This window comes from Castor canadensis, chromosome 2, assembly GCF_047511655.1.
Source record: "Castor canadensis chromosome 2, mCasCan1.hap1v2, whole genome shotgun sequence".
In the NCBI taxonomy this organism is placed as follows: Eukaryota; Metazoa; Chordata; class Mammalia; order Rodentia; family Castoridae; genus Castor; species Castor canadensis.
Genome location: NC_133387.1, coordinates 170,741,085 through 170,762,883, shown reverse-complemented (window position 1 = coordinate 170,762,883; position 21,799 = coordinate 170,741,085). Strand labels below are relative to the sequence as shown.

The window sequence follows — 21,799 nt, the reverse complement described above, 5'->3', positions numbered from 1 at the left end:
TTGCTTTCCTTTACATATGTGTTACATTCTAAGTTAATTCTTCTTGAACTAACCTTTTCTCTAGTTCCTGGTCCCCTTCTCCTATTGACCTCTGTCGCTTTAAAGGTTCTGCATTAGTTCCTTTGCATTGAGGACATCAAACACTATCTTGTTTTTTGGAGGTTTCTATATTATTACTTTCTTTTTGCTGTTGTTTTGTTCCTTTGTTTGTTTGTTGGCAGTACTAAGGTTTGAACTCAGAGCCTCACTCTTGGTAGGCAAGGTGCTCTATCATTTGAGCCATGCCCCAGCCCTGCATATTAGTACTTTCATACCCATTTCATAGCTGAAGTCACTGAGGCTCAGAGAAGTCCATGCTTGTTATTTTTCCTTGCTTTGCTGTCATTATTCCAATATATCACAACCATGTTTCTGGCATAGTTGTTTAGGCTTTTGCCTGGACAGCTGGGTGGTGTGGTCTATGAAGGGGGATCAGAAAGAGGAAGAGGAAGCTTAATGTTGTTGGAGAAGTCTTAAAGTTTCTTCTTGTTCTTGTTCTTCTTGTTCTTCCTCCTCTTCCTCTTTTTCTTTTTGATGGGATGGGGATTTGAATTCAGGGCTTCACACTTATAAAGCAGGTGCTCTAACACTTGAGCAACAGGTCCAGCCATTTTGCTCCAGTTAGTTTTGGAGATGGGGGGGTCTCATGAGCTATTTGCACAGGCTAGACTCAAACTTTGATTGTCCCAATCTTGACCTCCTAAGAAGCTAGAGTTACAGGAATGAGCCACCGGCACTTGGCTCAAGTTTGCTTCTGGTGGGCAATACAGTTCCCAAGGAGGAACCTATACTTCTTGCAGACTTTTTTTGAAGGTGACGGTAATGTACTGAATATTTGTAATATTGGTGTGTGTATATGTGTGTGTGTGTGTGTGTGTAGGGTATACTTAGGATTATAGGTAGCAACATGTAACAACTCAAGCATATGTTCTCTCTCTTCTCAACAGTCAGGCTCTCTGAGGTTGAGTATGCATCTTACATGTCTTTGAGTCTCCCAGATCAGCACGCATAACATGACAGGCACACAAGTCAATATTCTTTGGCTGAGAACATGTGCCTGGCCTCCTCTAGGGGCAGGAAGGGCTCATCTTGACTGGTACTCTGCTTCTTGGAAGTACGGAAGGCAGTGAGAAACCTCCAGTCCCAGAACTTTCTGGGTACAGGGTCTCAGGGTAGGGTGGACTGGGCGGCATTCTTACCATCAGCTGCTTGATGGTAGGGTGCTCTTCAGTCTCCCGACCAGAAGCAGGCTCCTTGTGAACAATCTCCACTCGGATATCATTTTTGGCTGACACAACACCTTTGAGATCTGGACATAAAATAGGAAAGTTGTAGGCAACAAATTCAATTCTCAATCCTCAGTCATTAAGGCCTCAGATGTCCCACTCCTCACAGTCCCCTGCTACCACTTCTCACCCCACCACCCCTAGGGTTTACCCTCCCTTCCGCCCCTGAACTCAGCACCTTCACCAGCAAACCACCGCCCCACAACCACCCATAGGCCATCTGTATGGATGTGCTGTGGGCTGTGTGGCCTTCCATGGCCACATGGGCTGCCTGGCTCCTTGCTTCACACACCTCAGTGTCCCTCTTGGCAGCAGAGGCTGTCCTCACCCATTCCTCCACCTTACTGAGCTAGGTCATCCTGTGAACTCTTACTTTCTTCTAGCAGTGTCCTCTGACCTACTCTACTAGGCTCTGAACTCTCCATTCATAGAACCAGAATGTCAGTGTTAAAAAGGTCCTTAAGGTCCCATGGCCAACCTCTCACCCAGAACAGAAACACACACATAGGTGTCCAGCTTTCTTGTTGGCTCTTCTATGACAGGAGCTGTACAACTTCTATAAGAACAGCCTGCTTCTAGCTGAAGAGTTTTGATAGAAAACTCTTGCTAAAATATGCTCCCCTGTAATTCCTACTAAGAGGCTGCAATGGAGATCCTGAGACCACCTTGTGGGGAGTCACTACTGGGAGTCCTAGCTAAGGTTGCTTAGCTAGGAGTGGAGAAAATGTGAGGGGAGCCCTGGTTTCCTTCTAACATGTGAAGGTGCCAGGTGATGGAGGGAGCAGACTTCCTCTGCTGATTTACTTGGTGTATTCTGCTCACTAGAGTCTAGAGTGGTGGGGTCATAAAAATCATGTCATTCGACTGTTTAATATTACAGAGGAGAAAACCAAGGCCTGGAAAACGTATGGCTTGCCCAGGGTCATATGGTAGAGGAGGAAGGACTAAGAGACTGTACCTCTCCCATCTTCACCTCTACTCTGCCCCCTGTCTTCCCCTGGCACCTATCAATCAACTCCAGAGTCAGCCCAGAATGGAGGCCTGGGAAGATCATACAAACACTAAAATTATATCACTAATGACTAAAGACCTTTAAACGTCTGTTCAGAACAATTCCTTGCATTCTTTTATCCCCTGTGTGGGTGACCTGCTTTTCAGGTTAGGCTACTAGCCCTTGCAGAGCAAGGGTCAAGCCACCTTTCTCCCCCTGGGTCTATACATTGTTCACAGCAGGGGTGCTATGTGCCCAACCCAAAGCAGTAGCTGCCTGCCTTGCCTGATGAAGGTCATTCTAGTTCAGGTCAGCCTCAACCAAGTGCCCACTTGGTGCCAGACACCTGCGAGGTGCTGCACATAAAATGATACATCAGACCCATCCCTGCCCCAGGAGCTCACAGCACTATTAGGGCCCCTGTTTATTGTATTCCTGCTTACTTGCTCTCCTGGGCAGTCTAAGCCTGGCCTTTTTCTCTGTCCCCCTCCCTGAGATCCCGGGTCTCCCTCCCGTACTTCTCTGGGAACGGGCACAGCAGAAGGCCACAATGGTTGCCATTAGGACGAGGAAGGCCACACCAGCTCCTACGGCCACCCCAATGATAACGGCCATCGGCACAGACTCTGTGGGAGAGAAACAGATATAACTGATGAGACATGGGAGACAGACTACTGTCTGTCCCCAGGACCTCACCCAGTCCCCTGGGGGTGCAGCCCCTGCCAAACTGGGGCCAGACCATGGTCACATGGGCCCCTCTTGGGAAATGGCTGGGTGGGGCCTGGGCAGGCACAGGCAAAGTCCAACAGGGTCAATTCTGTCTAGGACTGTGAAGATCAGGGTGGAGGACATCAGGTGAAGAGGGCAGGAAGGAATAGGTGAGGGGCAGACACAGAGAAGGAAGGGCCAGTGAGCAGAACACTGGGGATGCCGGCATAATTTAGCTTTCTTTGGCATTGAACAGGGGATTTATCATGAGTGGCTGGTGAGTCATAAGTCCTGGCATTTCTTTGAAAATGACTATGGTTACTGCCCTTGTTTGTCCAGTTTGTTCTTTCCCTTTCCCTGGTGCATGGAAGACGCATGTGGACAGCCAGCACATAAGAGTCTAAGGCAGCTTCCCCTTGGGGCTTGCTGGGCATCAGAGATGTTCCCCCCGAGGTGCCTATGTCTCAGGGGTCAGGGGAACAGGATCACAGCTTCCTCACTGACCCTTCTAAGGAGAAATGTCCTTTTTCCTTGATGCACTTGTCCTGCTCCTTCTTCCTGGCCAGCTCTGCACATCTGCATCTGTCCCAATATGAGAGTGCCCAGAACTCCAGATAGGACAATCCCCAGACCCTGCTGAGTTTCTCTAGTCCGTTTCCTGCCTTGTCGAGTAGGGGTGGGGCTGGGGTGGTAATATGGAGGGGCTGCTCTTCCAGACAACCCAGGCACTTCTATGGTACATATGTGGCATGGACACATCATTTCAGGTTCTGAATAGTCCATCAGTAGTGGAACTAGAGAATGTTGGGGCAGAGTGACCTTTGGTCCACTGAATATAAACCTCCCATTTACAGATGGAAACATTGAGGTCCAAAGAAGTCAAGTGACTTGGTCAAGGATACTCAGCTGCTACTGTGTGTGAGCCAGGGTAAACCCAGGTCTCCTTCTGTTCCCACTGACCCCTTCCTGCTCTGTCCACTGTGTTGCATGGCATCCTCCCAATCTCATGGGCTCTGTACAACCCAGGCTGCGTCTGTTGGAATCACAACTCCATCACTTCTTCCAAGCAACTTACTCTATCTCTTTTATCTGTAAAATGGTAATAATAATAGTGCTGACATTAGAAGGTTATGGGGTTTAGAATGTGGGTAAAGGCCTTGGAACGGAGCCTGGCTCTGCTCAAGTGTTTGTTCCCATTATTGTGTAGGAAGGGAGGACTGCAACAGAGAAAAATCTTAAAAAGAGGAAATTCCTTTGAGAGACTAAGCTCCTCCCCATGCACCTTCATTGGTATGAATAACCTGTGGGATAGCTAGGAGGTTAGCCTATCATTGCTATTCTCTCTCTCTCTCTCTCTCTCTCTCTCTCTCTCTCTCTCTCTCTCGCTCTCTGTCTCTCTCTCTTTCCCTCCCTCTCTCTCCCTTCCTCCGTCCCTCCATCCTTTGCTTCCTCCCTTCCTCCTTCCCTCCTTTCCTTCCATAGGTGCTAGGGGTAGAACCCAGGACCATCCCCAGGCTCTTGCTGTTTTCTCTAAAGAAACAAAGGAGAAGGGGAGGAGGTGGGGACACCTACCAGACAGAGCTAGCATCTCTCAGTTGGCAGTGTGTGGAAGCTTTTGCATTCTATAGCCACTCCAGAATAGGTAGGTACCTATTGGTGACTGAGACCACTGAAGAGGTGACAAAAGAGGTGGCCAAGAAGAGGTGGGAATAGTATATACCGAAGGATTGAAATGGGAGGAATTTGAGTTGATCTCAGCAATCAGGATTGAACTTGCTTTGAAAAATAGATGTTTCTAGTTTAATTCCATTAGGAAAGGAAAACTGTTAGAAGCTCACTTGCTCTGTGTTTGAATTTTATTATTTTGAGTTTGATGTAGTTTCTCCTCTGATTCCTAGTAAGTTTCCAAAGAAAAACCCAGGACTTATCTCAACTGAACTCAGAGCCAAGGCATGATGGTTCCTTAATGCTCCCAGACCTCAATTGCCCATCTGTAGCCCCAGAGAGCTGGAGCAGAAGTTTTCAGGTCCCTTCTATCTGGTGTCCACTGAGTCCATTTCCTTGAATTGTTAACAGCTGGGGGTAGAGGTTGAAGCCATCTTGGCTGGAGAACAGCCCTTACGCAGGTGGAGAGTGGCAGAAAAGGAAGGACTTGTGAGGGCAGGAGGCCCCCAGGTGACATCCTTCCTCAGTTCCCAGTGTGTCTCTTCTTGTCTGGTCTCCTGAGGGCTGACCTAGGCCACCTGTGCAGATGGCTCTTCTCTGGTCAGAGCATCCCTGGGATGTCATCTGAGAGGGAGTGAGGAAAGGCTGCCTTGCTCAGTCTCCTGGCCATCCAAGGAAAGGGATGGGACATGAGAAGGCTCAGGCACCCAGGGAGGAAGGAGTCAGGGAGCTCCAGATGGATGTGAAAAGGCACATATGAAATGGAGACTGAAGGGAACTAGGCCTTCAGCACCAGGGTGGATGATGAGAGAGTCTGGTGAACACAACAGGAAGTTCATAACTGTTCAGGCTGCCTCTGCATGGGCTGCAGAGGCCTCTGAGCTGCCCATGCCCTGAGGATTGGTGCTTTGGGACGGGGACATGTGTCCAGTTGGGAGGGAGATGTGGGTGCCACATGGAGTTCATTAAAGGGAATGACATGGGCTAGGGGCCAGTATGGGCAGAGAATCGGGTCAGAGGACCACCCCCCAAGTCCTCGACGTGGCCTTAGTCGACCCTGGGAGGTCTGATTTGCCCTCTCTTCTGGTTGTCTGCATGGTTGTGGGGAGGGAACAATTGTCTAGACAGACTAACTCAACCCAGGCTCACCCTGATGACCACTTTGCTGTGGGTGCCTGGGGGTGCCCCTGCCCAGCAGCCTCAGCCTGGTGAAATGACACTTCCATGGGAATGCAGAGTGGAGAGAGAGGCAGTGAGCTGGCAAGCATGGGTGGAGCAGGCCACAGCAGAGGTGGGGAGGTTAGTGTTCTAGGAAGCAATGGTGAGGCTGGTGATGGTGCTGAGAAGTCAGGAGAGCCAGGACGGAGAGGGAGGCCAGGGTGGGGGTAGGAGCCAGGGCTTCTGAAGACAAGGGATGAAGGGATAGAGGAGCAAGAGCAGTGTCCTGGGGAGGGAGGAGCCCTGGGGCCATGGCAGCAGGCAGGAGACATGTATCTGGGGTCCCTGGACCCCACTGGCTGGGAGCTCCTCTCTCCCCGCTGCTCTGACTGCACTAAGCCCTCAACTTGGGGAGGGCAGAGAACTTAGTGGCCTCCCTATCCCCATTTGGGTCCCCTCCCCTACTAGCCAAGAGTCCCTCCCGCCTTCCCAGGGCAGATCTTATCAGCTCCTTCCGTACCTGCTTCCAGCCCGGCTCCCGACTTCATTTCCGAACCTGTTTGGAAATAAAGCAAGCGTCCACAGCCAGGGCCTGGCTGGCCAGGGTGGGACGGGACAGGGGGATTGACCACCTGAAGGGGCAAGGTGAGGAGGCTCCCTCCTTCATCACATCTCTGGAACCGCTCCACAGATCCAGGTTCGCCCACCTGAACTTGGAGTTCAGACTAACTTGGAGATTCCAGAGGGGGTGAGGGACACAGAGAGAAGTTAAGCCTGGGAGGGGGTCTGAGAACACCACAGGGAGAGCACAGGGATGGGGTCACCAAAGGAAAGACAAGGAAGGTAGGCAACGGGGGCCAGGAAGGTTTGGATGATGTGTGGATGATATTATGCAAATTATGTGCAAAGCGTTATGCAAAGCAGCCCCTATTAGAGAAGAGGTGTTAGGAGACACTGAGATATTTGATCCATAGGTGTGATCACTTAAGTGATCCACTGAGGCTTGAGGGGCTGGCTGGAACCACCTACTTGCCCCAAATCTCTGGTCCAGTGGCCTGGGGCTAGCAGAGCACTATCCCTGGACCTCCATGGTTCAGTGCTGTCTGACCAAGCAGTGAGATCTGCAGGTATTTTGGGTCCAGCATGCTACTGACTGCACATGGAACAGCGCTTTCCAGGAACTAGCCCTCACCCTCCAAGGCTCTAGTTTGTAGTCTGTGCCCAAGAACTTTGAACAGAGACTGGGTTCTGGTTTTTTGTCAGTACTAGGATTTGAACTTACTTTGGCAGTACTGGGCCTCAGACTTGCTAGGCAGGTACTTTACCACTTGAGCCACAGCCCCTACCCCTTTTTGCTTTGGTTATTTTTGAGTCAGGGTCTCACCTTGATGCCCAGAACAGCTTGAACTGTGACCCTCTTATTTATGCATCCTGCATAGCTGAGATTACAGGTATTCACCACCATGACCAGCAATTATTGGTTGAGATGGGGTGGTGGGGATCTTCATGAATCTTTTGCCTGAGCTGGCCTGGAACCTTGATCCTCTGATCTCCATCTACTGAGTAGCTAGGATTATAGGCTTGAGCCATCGCACCAGGCTTGTTTGGGTATTATTTTGTTTGTTTGTTTTGGAGTTGCCAAGGCTGGTCTTGAACTTGTGGGCTCAAGTGATTCATCCCATTTCAACCTCCCCAGTAGCTGAGACAATAGGCATGTTTCACCATGCCCAGCCTGAGACTAGTTCTTAACATCTATCTGAGCAGGAGCTGGGACAGCTGGCACACAGGGTGGGATTGTAGGGGGTGAGTCTTTGCCCTTCTTCCTCCTATTTCTCAAACCCAGATGCTCTGCCCTTTCTGCCCAGTGCTGCCCTTCTGTCTGGTATCTCCTTTATAAACCAGTGGTCCGAGTATCTCCCTGGGCCCAATTCCCCACCCAAGAGATCACTGGGACAGGCAAGGCTGCCTCTTTGTTTTAGCTTGGGCCCTTCCGTGGGACTTCTGGGTGATTGGACTGGCTTGTTTTACTGGGGTGAGGCCAGGTCCCTCAACACATCCATGTCAGTGTATCCCTGGGTTCTACCCAGGCATAACACCCCTAAGAGCATTTGGACATCAAGCCAGGGCCCATGAAGGAGGGCAGGATGTGTAGAAACCAGGGCTTTCAGAAGTGTGTCATCACAATCAGTCCAGGTCACTCTGTGGCTTCCTGAAATAGAACCCTCAGGGCTACAACTCTGAGCTTTCTCTTCTTGCTTTGTGATGGAGACCAGTGCCCCTTGTCTAAAGGGGAGCCAGGTCAAGGATGTGTGGTAGGTAAGGAAGAACACTGAGACTCCTGCTTTGACATGGCCTTCCCTGTTGGTCCCCTCCTTGCCCTGGTGGCCCTCACCTTGCTCCTTGAGCCTGATGATCTCAGTGTCAGAGCCAAAGCTGTTCCAGGCGGTACAGTTGTAGATGGTTTGGAAGTCAGCCCGCACAATGTTACTGATGGTCAGGGTGGAGATGACGCCCTCCTCAGTGCTGACCGTCTCTACTGTGTAGCGGCCCGATGTCCCCGACTCCAGCACATTCTCCTTCCAGGACCAGGCCTGCCGGGTGCAGGGTGCAGAGTTAGGAGGAGACACTGCCAGAGCTGTCCATACCAGCATCATGGTACCACTTCTCTGTTGCAGAGGTTGACACACATTCATGTTTGCTGCCACACACCACCAACACCTGTACACACAAGCACCTGCACACAGACACCACGTATTACAAACATAATTGCCTGCACCACACACATAAAGACAACTCACATAAACACACATCACCACACAAACACACAATCATCAAACAAACACACATCATCACACATATACACATATACCATAATATCACACATACCACCAAATACCATAGCACCCACACCATTTGTTACACACATGTGAACACACCACAGAATACAAACATGTACCCACAGGCATATTACATCTAAAATGAAATGTATATAACACCATAACACACACACATGCATGCACACCAACATAAGTGTACACAGCAACATGTGCACACACCACGCACTAAAAACAGGCCCCACACATGCACGTTCATAGCCACACGTGTGCATATGTAAGAACACATGTACTCCTGTACTACAGACATAAACACACGTGTATACACATAAACACAATACACATGCACACACCACAAATGTGTAAACACAAGTATCTATACACATGAACACAGCATAGTCACAGAAACATGCATCATGCCATACACACACAGCACACAACAAACACACATGCATAAGAGTATACACACCACACACACATGTTCACAGATGTGCACACACCATCTTACAAAATCCACAAGCTGCCACACACCGCAACACACACACACCTGTTATATACGTATGCATATACCACAGCACACATAAAGTACACATCACACCACATCACGGCACACCACACAGTATGAACATGCATATAAACATGCATGCACAAACCATGACCCACATACCACACATACACACACCTCACAAATGTACACTATGTACACCTCACAAGTGTACACAAGTACACTATGACACACTGCAGCACATCACACACAGTATACTACAGCCCACAAGAATGCACATACATGTTCACACACTATAACACATATAAACACACCATAGGTACACACCACTATACACACAACAATGCTTGTACACACAGGCAGGCACACCATAACACATACACACACCATTACACTTGCATACTATAAACACACATATATACATGCGTACACCATGATATATACATGCACTATAGCACATCACACCCACACACCATATGTGCACACAGTCCACAAGCCCATGTCCATCCACAAAGGTTGGGACCACCTCAGAGGGTATTTCCTTCCCAGAAGGGGCTTGTACGGCTTTGCACCTGGCCTGTTTTACAGGCAGAGGGCACCCTTGCATCAGGACTCTAGCCATCTCTGCGCAGCACAGACCCCTAGCAGGTGCTCCCTGGTGCTGAGCTGTGGCTAGTTTGAGGTAGACAGTGGCCCATAGTGACCAGTCCAGTTTTGTGACTTTGTTTTTACAAGAGCATGTTTAGAGTTGTGTGTGTGATCATCTTCATCTGTCTTTATTTAGAGCAGTGACAGTTTAGTTGTGCTCAGAGTCATTATACAATCATTGCATACACCTCAATGTGTCAACCCTGAGCACACCCTGACTTCATGTTAATGAGGCAGTAGCAATACTGGTAGGCACAGCACGAACCAGAGCTGGAGTTCTCACGCTCTGGACCAGACTCTTTCTGACTGAGCGACTGCTCTGGGCTCTAGGCAGCTCACAGCATCCCTCATTCTACTCAATACATGCTACGCCCTCAAGTCGTCACAATCAAAAAGGTCTACAGATACGCCTGATGCCCCCAGGGGACAAAAATCACACCTCTGAGAACCACTAGGCTAGAGATAGACATCTATGAAAAGAGATGGTATGAAATGCACAAGAGTGATTGAACGGGATTTTTTTTTTTTACAATGGGTGTGTATTCCATTTATAATTTTTTTAAAATAAAGAGTGAAGTGAATGGGAGACGTGGGTATTAGTTGTATGCGTGAATTCTTGCAGTTTTTGTGTGAATTTTTCAGATGGTGAATGAACCAGTTACTTGAGAAATGAGTAACAGCAATAATCTTCTAATAACATCTGAGTTTACCAGAATGATGGATTCTGTTTGTACACCTTGGTGTCTTGGCAACACACAGGCTCTCCCTTGTTCAGTGCCGGGCCCCACTCACCCTCCCAGCATTCAGCTCTGTAAGAAGCGGTCCCCAGGCAGTTTTATAGCAGGACGGTCATAGGCTTTGGGGATTATAAAACAGTATCTTCCAACAGTCCCACAAAACGCTCACTTTTGTTTTCATACCTGAGCTTCTGCCAGTTTCAGATAGATGGGAGTACACGATCCTCCCTTTAAAAATGCAAACATGGGCTAGGCATGATGACTCACATCTATAATCCCAGCAACTCAGGAGGTGGATTAAGTTTTGAGGCAAATAAAGGCAAAAACTCGGGGGAGAGCCTACCTCAAAAACAAGTCAGGCACGACTCTGATCTTAGCTACTCTGCAGACAGAGGCTGGAAGATCATGGCCCAGGGCAGCCTGGGCAAAAGCTGAGTCCAGGGCAAAAGCTTACCTAAGTCAAGCTAAAGCAAGAAGAGCTAGGGGTGTAGATCAAGTAGTAGAGTGCTTGCTCAGCAAGTGCAAGGCCCTGAGTTCAAACCCCAGGACTACCTAAACCAAATACAAATACCTGGGGGGGGGGGGGGAAGGGTGAGCTACCAGGGTGCCTTGGCTGCTCTACAGGGCTGAGAAGTGGGTAGAAGAGAAGGAAATGAGAATGGACTAGTCATTTCAGAGGGAAACACAACAGAAGGCGTGAGGTATCCCTGTGACATTAAAGCAGAGGAGAGTTAAAAAGAGGGTTTTGGGAGGTATGAAGAGAGGGTGCCAACTGTAAACTGCACCAGACTGGCCTTGAACCCAGGAAAGGGAAGAAATCATTTATCTTTTCCCTCTGCTGCCCTCATTTGCCCCACACCCCCAGCACACATTGATGCTTGCGCTCAGCTGGGTGGCAGAGGCAACCTGGAGCTCGCCTGTTCTGAGAAAGGAGGCTGCCTGTTGTTTTGTCTCCAGGATGTGTTTAAAAGAGGCAAAGTAGGTATAATTTTCCCCGTGGAGGGAAAGGAGGCTCAGAGGTGTTCACCAACTGGCTGGCTGACCAGCTATTGGCAGAGGTAGCTCCTGGTTGCTGGAGGTGAGGACAACGGACTCCCTGGAGTACTCACTATGCGGTCAGGTGGCGGTGTGCTCCGGATGAAGCACTTGATCTGGCCCTTCTCGCCATGGAGGGCATGCTGGGTCTGCGTGCTGGAGATAATGGGGGGACCTGTTGAGGAGACGACATCAGGTTAGGAATCCAGGAGGGGCAGGTCCCCAGCTGGCACCCTTGTTGGTGGGTTTGGAAGGCTTAATCCAAGCATTCAGCAAACATTTATAGAAGGCCTGTTTGTATAAGGTAGAGTGCGAGGATAAATTCAGTATTCAGTCGTAAACCTCTCAAGGGATCATGAGTGAATGCTTCGAAGTCAGAATCCCCAGAAGACATAAATAATTGTAATAAAAGATGGTGAGCGTTCATACAGCAGTGCAGATAAAGTGCTAACTGACTTCAGAGAAGAGAGAATAATTCTGTCTGGACAGAAAACACTTTATGAAAGAGGTGGTGAGCCTGGGAAAGGAGTCAGGGCAGGTGCCAGGATGAAGGAAGACAGCACAAGGAATGTCACCCTGCCTTGGCCAGCTGTTGGAGTTGGAACTATTTCCAAGCTCTCCTGTAGAGGGCGTGCTTGTCCAACACACTGAGCATCCTCCGCCAGGCCCATAAGAGAGGAAGAAAACTGGTGCTATTCCACCTATCCAGGACAGGAAGCACTTTGGGTAGGTGGAATGTACTGGCCACGTTCATAGTCTTATCCTAGGTATGTCTCAGGAGGTCCTGTAGTTTAGTATCTTGTCTGTCTCCACATACATACCCAGAAGGCCCAGGTGAGACTGAGGCTCCAAAGTTGACATCAATATTATCCCATCCAGTGTGAGTGTGTGTGTGTGTCTTTGTGTGTGTGTGTGATGCTGTGATGCTTATGGGTGTCAGGTTCTGAGAATACCTGACTCATTTACCACATTGAACAGCCAGATTTGTGCACCTGGAGTGGAGCCTGTTCCATAGCTCTTCCTGTCCAGTTCTGCCTGTTATCTAACCAAAGTCTGTCCTAAGTGATGCCCATCTGCCAGTGAGAGGGGAAGGAGTGGCTGGTGTAGCCCTTTGTTTGATTATCTTCCTGGTTGGATGGGAGCTTGAGGGTAGGGATGGAAACCCTCAAGCCCCCTTTCTAATCCTTGGGGTGATGGTTAGGACTTGGATGGCAGAACACAGAGGAAAGATAGCTAAGAGCAATTGATCTGAGAAACAGGCAAAATTATGCTGGGAACAAAACAAAAATTGCTGCAAACATAATTGCTGTTTATTAGCCACTTTAATTAAAACAGATTTGCATTTGTATGAGTAGCTCTCAGCCAAGGGGAAAAAAGGTATTGGGAGACACTCCTGATGACTTCTCTCAAGTTTAGAATGCAAATGGTTCAGGGCTGGGTACAGCAGACCCAGGGAACCTCAAGGTAAGAATTCACCCTCAGGTGGCTTTAAGACCAGGACTAGTGCTGCCTTCCTCTTTTAAATCCCTTTGCTCCAAGAAGCCTCTGGCCCAAGTTACAAGGGCTCAGTGTTTTTGGAACCTGGATGGTGCTTTCTTTTGCTGCTGGGCTAAGAAGTGATTATACTATGAAATCTTTTCCTTTCACATCCCAGGAACTAGGAAATTCCCCCAGGGGTTTATAGAATTCTAAGAGCCATCAGCAAATGCATATGCATTCATGGGCTTCTTAAAAGAAGACAAAAACCAGGGCGAAGGGAAATAAGGTCAGGGAGTCCATCCACCAGTGCAGATTCCTGGTGCAAGGCAGCTCAGTTGGAGTCCCCACAGGGCACTGACTGGCAATGTCCTAAGGAGGGATTTGCTAGATGCGCAGGCCCCTGTTCACTGGCCTCACCACCCTTCCATGGGTGGGGGCAAATGGCTCCTTGGTAAGGACTGGCAGGCTCCTCTCCCTGGACCATTTCATCCTGCCCCCACCACCCCATCACCACACGAAGTACAAGGCAGCCCGAGACCAGCAGAAATAAGGGAAGCAATTCATTCCTTCACTTCAATCCCTTTAGCTTTTCTCTGTCTGGCAACCTGGGGGAGGAGTGGAGGCCGAGAAGGGAATAGGAAGATTAGGCCAGGTACAGTGGCTTACAACCATAATCCCAGCTACTCTGGAAGTGGAGACTGGGGGGATTGCGTATTGAGGCCAGCCCAGGCAAAAAGCTAACAAGACCCCATCTCAATACAGAAACTGAACATTGTGCTTTACATACAGGTACAGTTCCAGCTATGGAGAAGGTGTAAGTAGGAGGATGCAGGTTGAAGGCTGGGCCCTGGCAAAAACATGAGACCCTAGCCAAAAAAATAACTAAAGCGCAAAGGGATGGGGGATGGCTCAAGTGGTAGAGCACCTGCCTAGCAAGAGCAAGACCCTGAGTTCAAATCCCAGTACCACACACACACACACACACAAAATATAAAAAGGAAAAAAGAACAAATCCTGAGTAGATGCCATGGTCCAGGCTGTTGAAGGGGTCCAAGAAAAATGTCTCTCCAAGGTATTCCCCAGGGCAGAGGGAGGGTTCTTGCCTCAAGAAATTCCTTCAAATCTCTTTTGGGAAATGCCTAAAAGTGACAGCAAAATGGCAACCCCTCCTTATCAACCCTTTTTCCAGAAAAAAGGATGCTCAGTTAATAGCTTCAGGCCAGTAACCCCTGGAGGGCACATGTGAGTCTAAGGGTCCTAGCTTGGCCTGTGGATCACAGCTGGCAGCAGGCATGGACAGCTGACTCCCCAGCGCCTTCCCCAGTGCAGGCAGCAGGGAGGGCGGCTGATTCCACTGTGGTCTGGTGCACTGAGCTGAGTGTCAGACACTGGCACGGCAGGAAAAGGCTGCAGCCTGTGTTGCCATGGATACATGGAGGCGCGATCAGATGCTGTTATTTTTAGCCCTGCAGTGCCAATTTATTGGTGGCATCCTGGGGACACACAGGAAAGGCGGGAAGTCTCTGGAGTCGGGGTTCTGCCAGGGACAGGTGGTCTGTGAGTGTTCTGGGATCTGGGCAGAGTCACCCTCCCTCTGGGGCTTCCACACCTTTGGGGGAGAGTAGAGGAAATAGGTGGGGTGGGAACTGGGTAACAGGGACAGCAGAGGGGGTAATGGGAGGCACCAAGCTGAGTTTTCTAGAAAAGGGGGCAGGGGAGATAAGCCTGTCTGTGGGTGGCTTCGTGGGTTGAGACGACGCTGATGGGATGAATGTCCAGAACTCAGCTACCTAGGGCCCTGGTCTGGTGCTGGGATCCTAAGGTTCTATACACTTGGGACTGTAGCTCAGAGTTTTGAGCTGAGGTGACTATGGAGGGAGCCTGGGGCCCCTAAAGTTCCATGGGCATGACAGAAGTGGGGACCAACATTTGGAGATGGCCAAGGGACATGGCCTTAGCATCTCAGACCCTTTCAAATAGGCAGCTCTGGTTTCTGACCACAGCCTGAGCACATGTCACAGAAAGAATGCTGGGATTTCTGTCTTGGGACCTTCCTTGCCTTCTTAGTTCCTCCATGGCCACTTATGTCCCAGTATCCAGGCCTGGTCTGATGCCCTGCACCCGTTTCACAGACAGCCATGGATGAACTACCTCTATGAACAGTCTTCTGCTGTCATTATTTCAAACACTGTGTGTAATAAGATGCATTTCCTGCCCTCAAGCGGACCCTGCAGGCTTGATCTCTGGGGATGGTGACAGGTGTCCCTGATAATGACAATATTGCAGTAAAAAGAGGCTGGCCACAGGAAGAGGGAGATGCGCTCCTATACTTCCCCCATGGGCCACAGTCAGGGCCCGTGCATCAAAGAACAGGTAGGAGGTATGCTCACCCTGTGACTGCTGAACCTTTTTCTTGTCCAGGATAAAAATTCACCAGCTACCATTCCTAAAACCCCTTTGAAGGTAACCAAAAAGAAGAGAAGTATCTAGAAAACTACCCAGGCAGGCCCTTCCTCACTTCCAGGCTTGGCTCTGATAGGGACTCCAAAAGGCAGACTGACTGCTATATTAGTGGCAACAAGGCCCAGAACCAGTGACAGTCCCTTTGGGACGAGATGGGTCTTTCTCTCCTCCTACCACAGTGGGAGTCTTACCATTGACAGTCAGGGTGACCTCTCGCTCCCCAGCTCCCACCCGGGGCACCACAGCCCGGCACACGTACTTCCCAGCATCTTCCTGGCGGACAGATTTGAGGGTCAGGGTCTTTTCATTGCTCAGGACCTAGGAGAATTGGGGAGGGTCAGACACCAAGAGTAGGGGGAGGGCTTCCTCTGTCTCTCAGAACCAGATGACTGAGGCAGGTCCATGGTGCTGGATATAGTCCAGCATCTCCATAAAGGCCCAGGTGGGAGGGGAGAGGCAGACAGTACCCTGTGGGCTGTAGAAAGAGACCCCACCCACGCAGAGATGCCCCTCCAGCTGCAGCCTGAGGGGCGGTACATGGTAGACAGAAATGTGAGGGACTCCTGAGCTGACCTCCCTCTACCTTCTGCGGCATCTACTCTCTTGGGATGGCTGAGTGAAATTATTCTACAGCTGAGCTTGGAAGGTCCCTGGACCTATATTTTCTGAGTCATCTCCAGTATCCCTTTGGGATGATAGCAAGCCAACTTTGGGAGTTCAAGCCCCAGTACTACCAAAAAAAATGAAAGTCAACTTTGGCACTGGCTATTCCTGGCATTCCTGAACATCACATGACTTTGGCCAGTTACTGTCAGAGGCTTGGTTTCCTTATTCGGGGTGACAAGACCTCATAAGACAGTGCAGCACCCAGCACCTAACACACAACAAAGCTCAGTTCCTTCTGCCTCCCCTTCTGCTTCCTTACCCAAAGTTCTCATTGCTCCTCCCTATTGGAGACACCTGGCAAACTCATGTACACTAAAAAATACAGACATTTTAAAAAGGAACGCAGGGGCTGGTACAATGGCTCATACCTGATCCAAGCTACCCAGGAGGCAGAGAATGGAGGATCACAGTTTGAGGCCAGCCCAGGCAAAAAGTTAGTAAAATCCCATTTCAATCAATAAGCCAGGTGGAGTGTTGCACACCAGTGGTCCCAGCTACACAGGAGGTGTAGATAGGAGGACTGAGGTTCAAAGCCAGTCCCAGGCAAAATCTCAAGGCCCTATTTAAAAAATAACTAAAGCAAAAAGGGTTGGAGGAGTGACTCCAGTGGTAGAGCACGTGTGTAGCAAGTGCAAGGCCTTGAGTTTAAACCCCAGTACTGCCAAAAAAAGAAAAGAGAGAGAAAAGCTTTGAAATCATGAAACTCTCTCCCTGTCAAGGCTAAGAGTAATTTTATTGGGAGAAATTGCAAAACGTTTCTAGTGACTTCTCTTCACCCCATATTGGCAATTTCTTGATTGTCTTTTTTTTTTTTTTGTGGTGATACTGGAGTGTGAACTCAGAATTCTGAGCTTGCTGGGCAGCATTCTACCACTTGAGTCACATCCTCAGCCCTACACTACCTCCTTTTCTTAGAAGCTTAACATGAGGGCAAAACTGCAAGGCCCAATGTGTTCTCAGGGCAAGAGAGGTACAGGCAGTACCTGGGCTCTCCTCCCTCTTTCTGGGATCCTATTGGTTTAATCTGGAGATCGACTCCCCCACCCCGACAGAGGCTTCTTGGAGTCTGGGCTATGAACTCACCACGCCAGAGCCCCGTTTCATCCACACAATGGTCAGAGATGGGTTGCCGATCCAGGCGCAGCTGAAGATGGCATCCGAGCCCAGATCTACGAGCAGGGACTGGGGCTCTGTGGTCATCCGGGGACCAACTGTGATGGGAAGGAAGGAGGAGACAGGGCTCAGGTGAGCTGGAGAGCTCTGAGGACCTTCCTTGCTGCTGCCTCCTTTACTTCCACTCTGACTGGAGGAAGGGGAGTAGGATGCTTGCACCACCTTCATCCACTTCAGCCTATTCCCTTAACATTTTGATCCTCCACCTGGCACTGGGGCACTGGAGTGGGCCCAGGGAAGTAAGGAGGAGACCCTCTCCCCTAAGCTCAGACTCTCTTGGGCCCATGGAGGAGCAGGCAGCAGCCCCAGAAAACAGGTTCTGGGGCCCCATTTCTGCCTGGATTTACCTTCCATCCCCTTCCCTCTGTCCTGGTCCCACTTGGCTTCAGAAAGTTGAGGAAGACTCCGCCCAGTGTGTGGGGCCTTTCTCCTATGCAGAATCTTGGGCCCTGGCTGGCCCAGTTTGAACACTCCTCCCCCTGCCCCCCACCCTGCTCCCAGGTTCCTCCCCAGAGGGCTCTGAGATTTGCAGTGAGGGAGGCAGGGCTGTGCAACCCAGGCTTTCTCCCTGAGGACACCCTCTCCGGTTGCTCCCAGCTTCCTTTCAGCCCCATTGAAATAGACCATCCCTTGCTCTCTTTCCTACACTTCTGCATGTGGGAGAGCACTGTGGAGGCTCTGCTCTGCCCTCCCCAACACATTGGCTTGCAGATCAGCCTTGGTCCACAAAGTGGCAGGAGGTGTGCAGACACTGGCCAGGCAGGTCTTGGAGCACTTCTTTCAGGGGACAGATTCCAAGATCTGGGGTCAGGAGACTAGACTAATGCCTTGCTGTGAAATGGGAATAGCAGTTCCTTTTGCTGAGGCTGTTTGGGGCGAGGGGAGGATCAGTTAGGAAAAAGAAGCTTGGGAAAGGGCAGTGTGTGAGCTAATTTTTTTTTTTTAAAGCCCATCCAGCTAACTAGTCCTTAGCTATGCGTTGACTTGTCTGTGTGAGTTCCTGGTAAGCCACCAGTGAGGAAGGTGGGATGTCCATGAGTCCCCTCAGTGGGACAGTGTGAACAGGTGATGGATTCAGTCCTTGCCTGTCTTCAGTTCTTGTTTTGCCTCTTATTCACTGTGTGACCTTGGGCCTTCATCTCCACATCTAGCTAATGGGAATAATGATATTTACTTACTATGAACTATATGTTTCTGTCCTTCCTCAGATTTATATATGGAAACCCTAACCCCCAGTGTGGTGGTATTAGGAGGTGGGGTCTCGGGAGGTGATTAGGTCATGAGGGCGGAGACTTCATGTGGGATTAGTGCCCTTTGAGAGGAGGCAGAAGAGGGCTTGCTTCCTTTCCCTCTCTCTGCCATGCTAGGACACAGTGAGAAGGCAGTAGTTTGCACTCAGGAAGGGAAGCCTCACCACAATAGCCATGCTGGCACACTGATTTTTGTTTATTAAGCTACCCAGTCTATGGTAATTTGTTAGAGTAGTCTGAACTGACATGACCTCACTGGGTCATTCTGAAGATCAAAATAAACATGGAGCATCAAATTAGGAATCTTCTTGCGAAATGCAAAGCATAGTACACTTGCGAAGTGTGATGGTAGGTTGTGTGCAATGAATCTAGCCTCAGTTTCTCCACCCCATGCCTGCTCTCCTGAATAGCCCTAAATTCCTGCACTCACAATAGACGTCAACTGTGCGACTGAGGTTGGTGCTTCCCAGGGCATTGGTCACCTCGCAGGACACAGGCTCCGAAAAGTATGTGTAGTCCACAGTGGTTCTGTACACCTCTCCAGATGCCTCCTTGATGATGTGGCCTCTCTTGGCCCACCTGCAACAGAGGCCAGAGATGTAGGGGACCTCCAATAGCAAGAATGACCCTCTAGGGAGTTAGACATAACCTTGATATACGAAAATGAGGCCTGAGAGGTCCCTCAAGGGTAATCTCTCCAGAGGGGTGACTTTAAGGACTTGGGGAAGAGATGGTCTTGCACCCACCCAGGTGATAGTGAAGATGGTGTACTTTGGTCATTGTCACTAAGCAGTGCACTTGACAAGTGAGTTATTCTGAAAAAACAGTCAGCCCATCTGGAAGGCTATACAATGGATAACCCTGCTGTCAGTCACCAAAGAGCCTGGCTGTCCTGCTCTGAGTTCTACTGTAGGAGTCTAGGCCCTATTCTGGGCCATATTGAGAAAGGAGGCCAAGCCCATGATTTCAGAGGCCAAGATCTAGTGGTGTATGTGCCCACACACATGCATGTACACACACACACACACACCTGCGCACAGAAAAATGAGGCTTTAGGAAGCTTGGTTTCCAGACAGGGTGAGGAGATATATGAGGGTATTATCAGACTAGCTTCCTGCCCCACCTCCCACTCAACCATCTTTCTCAGCTCTCTGTCCTACCTCCTGCCCCAAGTGCAGGTCCTTCATGGTGCCTGCTCTTCCCCTGCAAGTCCTTTTATCTCGTAGGGATGGCAGTTGCTTTTATTCCTCCTAAACTCTCTCCCCCCTCCCCCACCCCAGCTTTGTTCCTCTAAGGCTTCAGCTCCATCAGCCTTGGTTTGGTGGGGAGAGATGTGTAGGAAGTTTCTCTCACAAGTCAATCAGTACATCAGAGGGAAGAGATGGAAAAGTCTGGGGCTTGGCTTAGTCTTGACTCTGGGGCAGTGATCACTGCATTGGATCAGTCATCAGGTGCCTACTATATACACAGACCCTGCTGCAGCCCCACAGAGGTGCATGTGTGAATGTGAGTATGCATGCGTGTGTGTGCATATGAGTGGGCATATATACAGTGCACATGCGTGTGCATATACATGCATATGCATATGTGTATGCATGTGAAGGTTTGCATGTGTGCAAGTGTGACTGTGTGCATGGGTGAGGGTTTACATGTTTGAGTGTGCACGTATGTGTTTAGTGCATGTGCATGTATGTGTGAAGGTGGGCCTTTCTTTACAGATCCCCAATGAGAGAGGGTTCATAGCTTCCCTGGTTCAATCCTGTTGTGGGCAGCAGTCACTCTGAAATCTCAGAACCTCTAACCAGTCTCCCCAACTGCATCTCAAGCCTGACTGAGGTGTGCATCTTCCTAGAACTGGAGAAGCTGCTTGGCCTCCAGCACTGTCACCTGCACGCACCAGCTCTCCTGCTGCTGCTGCTTCTCCTCCCTTCCTCTGCTTCTAAACCTTTCCTGGTCTCATTGATGCCACCTCCTCCCTCCCTCCACTAGCTCTTGGCTCAGTGTGGCTCATCTAACCCCAGGAGATGGCCACTTCTTTGCTTCCCATAGAACACCTAGGCTGGCACCATGTGGTTATTATCTTGAATTAATATCAGGTAATTATTAAGAACACGATTAATAATAACAATTATAGTTTAACAACAGAGCAAACCATAGCTCCCCGAGAGCTTAAGGAGCTTCCTAACAAACCATTATGAGTTATTCATGAATCGTTTCAATTCCTAACTTTAATTTAATGACCAGACTTAATAGTCAGGCACAGCCCCTGCCTGAGGTGGATTAATTCAGTTCCAGACACACAGCTAGGGGTCTGTGTCCCCAATTCCCTCTACCCTGCTGAAGCAAGGAGATTTGAGTGATGGGCTATCAGGCAAGGCTGGGTGGGGAGGAGGGCAGGGAGAGTCCTGCTCAGCTCAGGTCAGGCCCTGCTCCTGGCTGCTTATAGTACCTGGATCTGGGGCTGGGCTTGGGTCCAGGAGAGCTGGTTTTGATGAGCAGGGCTGTTTGTTCCTTCCTTAGGGGCTCCTGGAGCAGAGAGTAACTTCTCCCCTCTCTGTCTGGGGCCCCTCATGGTGAAAATCAGGGAGCTCTATCACCTTAGCCCTATCAAGAGAACTGTGAGGGCCCTGAAGGACTTGAACCCAATGCTTCAGGGTCACAGTTCCCTTCCTCCCAGCCAGCTAGCCCTTCCTTTCACCTAAAAGAGTTAGAGAAGGTAGAAAAGGACTTGGACACTGTGGGAGAGGACTATTTCCTGGCTCAATGGAGCTGTGCTGTCTGTCTGAACTGGCCCTTTGTGTAGCCTGTCCCTCCATGAGAGGTGGTGAGAGGGTAGAAGGGATATTCTGAGTGCGCTCTCCCAAGATCACAGGCACGAACTGGCTGTCAGGGCTGGGAATTCAGGAGCCTCAGGACAGGGTCTTTTGGGGAGGTGCCATTGGCCCCTGAAAAGTCCTCTGCTGTGTCATGTCAGTCACTCTTTCTTCCCCTTTCTATTCCCCTCCCACCTGAACAGCCCTCTGAGGGTCCTTTCCAGAATTGAAAAGCTCATACCACTGCTTTCCAGCACTAGACTGCAGGATCAAAGTGAGAACCAAGAGTGCTGTCACCCCTTTCTTTTCTCTTCCCTTCTCCCCTCAGTTTGTGGTTCAGCTTCCTCTG

At 49.8% G+C, this 21,799-nt stretch overlaps 1 protein-coding gene across 8 annotated transcripts in view; it reads right to left on the bottom strand.

Moving 5' to 3' along the window:
- Kirrel3 (kirre like nephrin family adhesion molecule 3) overlaps nt 1-21,799 on the bottom strand; it is a 568,837-nt gene that overhangs the window by 7,969 nt on the left and 539,069 nt on the right. For 5 of the 8 annotated variants that reach the window (XM_074066383.1, XM_074066378.1, XM_074066380.1 and 2 more), the window contains 8 exons: nt 19,068-19,216; nt 17,298-17,425; nt 15,740-15,866; nt 11,681-11,781; nt 8,240-8,438; nt 6,368-6,403; nt 2,760-2,942; nt 1,239-1,348 (listed from right to left, as the gene is read on the bottom strand). In XM_074066383.1, the coding sequence (XP_073922484.1) occupies nt 1,239-1,348; nt 2,760-2,942; nt 6,368-6,403; nt 8,240-8,438; nt 11,681-11,781; nt 15,740-15,866; nt 17,298-17,425; nt 19,068-19,216 (1,033 nt within the window). The remainder of the gene's footprint in view (nt 1-1,238; nt 1,349-2,759; nt 2,943-6,367; nt 6,404-8,239; nt 8,439-11,680; nt 11,782-15,739; nt 15,867-17,297; nt 17,426-19,067; nt 19,217-21,799) is intronic. The other 3 variants (XM_020182707.2, XM_074066381.1, XM_020182708.2) reach the window with 3 other exon arrangements.